The following is a 3,284-nucleotide window of genomic DNA, read 5'->3' as shown; positions in this document are numbered from 1 at the left end:
TGGCTCGGAAGGGCAGAGAGGAGCTCTGCTGGGAGAGGCGCTGGATGGCTCACGGTGCATTGACAGAGCTACGCAGCGGCTCGACGTGCAGCAGCAGAGCTGCGTGGTGCGGCCTGGCAGGTCTCAGCGCCACGCGCGCCAGCGAGCTGTCAGCCCCGGACACAGGCAGTGCTGGAGCGTCTTCCCTGAGGGGGCAAGCTGTTCCCTCATGGGGTGGGCTCTGCTCAGCCCAAGGCAAGTAGCCACAGAGGGCTGAGGCTCAGTGAGGAGGCGCCGCGGGTGCAGATTTGGTGCCCTGCATACATGGGGGGGCTGGGCCCCTGGGGCACTCAGCCTGGTGTAGTTCTCCAGCGCTAAACCCGCTACCAGCCCTCTGCAGACTAACAAGCAGCGGGGGGAGGGGGGGCAGGTCCAGTCCAGTGTCCCCAGGAGTTTAACCTGAGGCCTCCGCTAGCCGCCGGCTCCCCGGTGCTGGAGAATGGGCGAGAGCAGGTTACGTGGCCTCCCCGAAGGGGAGCACCGGAGAATGTCCCCATCCACACACACAACACCTGCGTCCTCCCGTGGACACGCAGCCCCCGGGCTCTCGGCTCAGCTCTCCCCTTTCCTCACCAGGGGACAGGATGGAGGAGGATTTTTCCTGCCAAGTCAAGAAGATGGCGCTGGCCTTGGGAACGTCTCTGACGGACAAGGATATTGACCTGCTGCCCTCGGAGATGAGACATCACGGTACGGAGGGGCCGGGCCCTGCGCGCCCTGGGATTGAGGCTGGCTCCGACCCAGGTCCCGGGTGCACTGCGTGGGGAGGCTCACGCAGATGCAGCCCCGGTTCTGGGAGGGGCAGGGATTTGTCCCCCGCTCGCCTTTTTCGGACAGTGAATTCAAAGGGGCAGGCAAGGAGTTAAAGGGGCTCGGCTGGCTCCCGGGGGGGCCAGCCCAGACTGCAGGGCTGGAAACCAGCAGCAATGAGCTCCCCCCCCCCCCACCGCTTCCTGACGGGTGGGTCCCCTGCCCCTCTCTGCCCACAGCTGCCTTCAACTACAGCAAGTTCTTCGAGTACATGCGGAAGTTCCAGACGTCGAGCGAGCAGCAGGAGCAGTTGCGCAAAGCTTTCCAGCTCCTGGACAAGGACAACAGCGGCTTCATCGAGTGGAACGAGATCAAGTAACGGCCAGAGGCTTGTACCCTCCCTCCCCCTGTCCATCCTCCCCGCAGGGCACACACCTGCCCCCCCCCCCCGTGGTGCCCCACCTTGCCAGGGTAGCGCTGGGGGAGCTAGTGCTGCATTATTGGGCTGGCTGGCGAGAGGCCTGTGCTCCCCAGGGCTAAGCGCTGCCACGGTGCCCCCGGCTCTGGGGTGGGATCCAGGCTGCAGCAGGCCCAGGAGCTGCTCTGGGTGCTGGCCCGGTCTCCTCTCAGCCCATGTTCCCAAGCGTCCGTGGGCATCCATCAGCTCTCAGCCAAACAAGCCCCTCCCCAGACAATCGAACACCACCCTGGGGCACCATGGGCCGAGTCTGGCCCGTCCCCTCAAACTCCACCCGCCGCTCTGCCCCGCCTGGCCCCGTGAAACCCTCCTTGTCCCAGGCCAGCTGAGGCCCCAGCCGTCTCCTGAGCCCGGCGCCATCTGTCCCGCAGGTACATCCTGTCCACCGTGCCCAGCACCATGCCTGCGATGCCCTTGTCAGACGAGGAGGCTGAAGCTATAATCCAAGCGGCTGATGCAGATGGGGATGGGAGGATTGATTTCCAAGGTAGGGGGCAGGCTGGCGGCCGGGGAGTCCATAGCACTTGCCCCTGGGGTATCCAAGCTCTGCTAACCCTGCCCCCCCTTTCGCTGGAACATGGGGCCCCTTTGGAGCTGCCCTTTGCAGCACTGGGGGGGGGGTGTCAACCTTCAGTGGAGACTCCGCTCCCCGCAGCGGCCTCCCGGGGCTGTCTGGAAGGCGCAGGAAGCCAGCTGCAGCGTTCGGTCTCCTACTGCCCATCTCCCCGGCCTCGAAGCACGGCTCGCCCCGAAACACACGGCAGCCTGGCCCAGCACCCACTGCTCCTCTCCCCCATCTCCCTGCAGAGTTCTCCGACCTGGTCACAAAGGAGAAGGTCCCCAAGAAGAAGTAAGGCAGGAGGCAGAGGAGAAGGAGCGCCCCACTTCCTGGCACCAGGCTGCCTGCTTTGGGGGCAGCCCCCCGCGGAGGCCGCCGCTGGCCGCCCGTGCAGCACTGTGCTTGTCCTGTGTGTTCTGTCGCCTAGACCCCAGTTTGGAGGGGAAGGGGCTGCCACACCTGGCCTGGCGGGGAGGGGAGAGCAGGGGTGGGTACCCAGCTGCATACCAGGCCCAGAGCGGTAGGAGGCAGTTTTGGGCCAGGGCAGGAGGGAGGGCTTGAGAAATAACAACCGCCCCACTGCAGCTTAACCTCCCCAGCACCTACCCCGGCGGGGACGTGGGGGCAGCTGAGACGCACATGACCAGCAGCAGGCGCATTCGAGATGGTGCCGCTCTCCCTCCGGCCTCTCACCCCGACAGAGCGTCAGGGCCAGCCAGGCCGGGGCTGGGAGCAGAAAGACTGAAGAAAAACCAGACCCAACCTGGCTCCGAGCCTTGGGCCTCCTGCATCCATTCCCTTCCCCCGGCTCCTCCCCTCCCGCTCAGACTGGGCCCAGCTCAGCACCGTCCCGAGAGCCCTGCCTGTGCCGGCTGGCTGCTCTCTGCCCAGAGAAGGGCGAGTTCACCATTGGCACAGCCAATGGGGCCTCCTACCACGGGCAGCAGCTGCACTAGCGTGAGGAGGGTGGGGGTGTGGGGTGGAGAAAGTTCCTATTTGCAGCCGCTGTCCTTGTGCCGTGTCCTGCGTCGCACCCGCCCCTGTCCCTGCCCCGCCGTGCGGGGGCAGGAGCAGCCTCAGCGCTTGCATTGCAGCCCTGGTGCCGTTCGCATCCATCGGGTCCGTTTCCTGCCCCGAATAAAGACTCTCTTGTGATCCTTTCTGCAGCCAAGCCCTCTGCTTTCGCCTGGCCAGCGCTGGCACAGCTAGGGGCCGGGGGAGAGAGTGCGCACCGGCTCCCGAGCCTGGCCCCTTCCCTGCACCCATGGCAGCCTCAGGCAGGAATTCCCGCTGGCCCTAAGGGCTTGGCCGGACAGAGGGCAGTTAGTGGCAGAGAGAAGCCAGGAGGCCTGGCTCCCAGCCCCTGGCTCTGGGCACGGGGAGACCTACTCAGGGTCCACAAACCCCACTGGACTGCTGAGGTGAACCCCTCTACCCCTCTCCCCAGCATGCAGCACC

General features: G+C 65.9%; 1 protein-coding gene across 1 annotated transcript; it reads left to right on the top strand.

The window, feature by feature from the left end:
• The first annotated feature begins 623 nt into the window (after positions 1–623).
• On the top strand, positions 624–2,121 carry PVALEF (parvalbumin like EF-hand containing). The gene is made up of 4 exons (XM_065415578.1): positions 624–729; positions 1,029–1,164; positions 1,639–1,754; positions 2,075–2,121. The coding sequence occupies exons 1-4, from the start codon at positions 624–626 to the stop codon at positions 2,119–2,121; spliced, it is 405 nt and encodes a 134-aa protein (XP_065271650.1).
• The last annotated feature ends 1,163 nt before the right edge of the window (positions 2,122–3,284 follow it).

The sequence above is a fragment of the Emys orbicularis genome, chromosome 13 (assembly GCF_028017835.1).
Source record: "Emys orbicularis isolate rEmyOrb1 chromosome 13, rEmyOrb1.hap1, whole genome shotgun sequence".
Taxonomy (NCBI): Eukaryota; Metazoa; Chordata; order Testudines; family Emydidae; genus Emys; species Emys orbicularis.
This window is presented reverse-complemented; position numbering and strand designations above follow the sequence as displayed.

Excerpts from the sequence above, each read along its gene's own strand:
- PVALEF (XM_065415578.1), top strand. The coding sequence starts at position 624 with ATGGAGGAGGATTTTTCCTGCCAAGTCAAGAAGATGGCGCTGGCCTTG. Across the intron at positions 730-1,028 it reads CTCGGAGATGAGACATCACG|CTGCCTTCAACTACAGCAAG; the intron begins GTACGGAGGGGC and ends CTCTGCCCACAG. Across the intron at positions 1,755-2,074 it reads TGGGAGGATTGATTTCCAAG|AGTTCTCCGACCTGGTCACA; the intron begins GTAGGGGGCAGG and ends ATCTCCCTGCAG.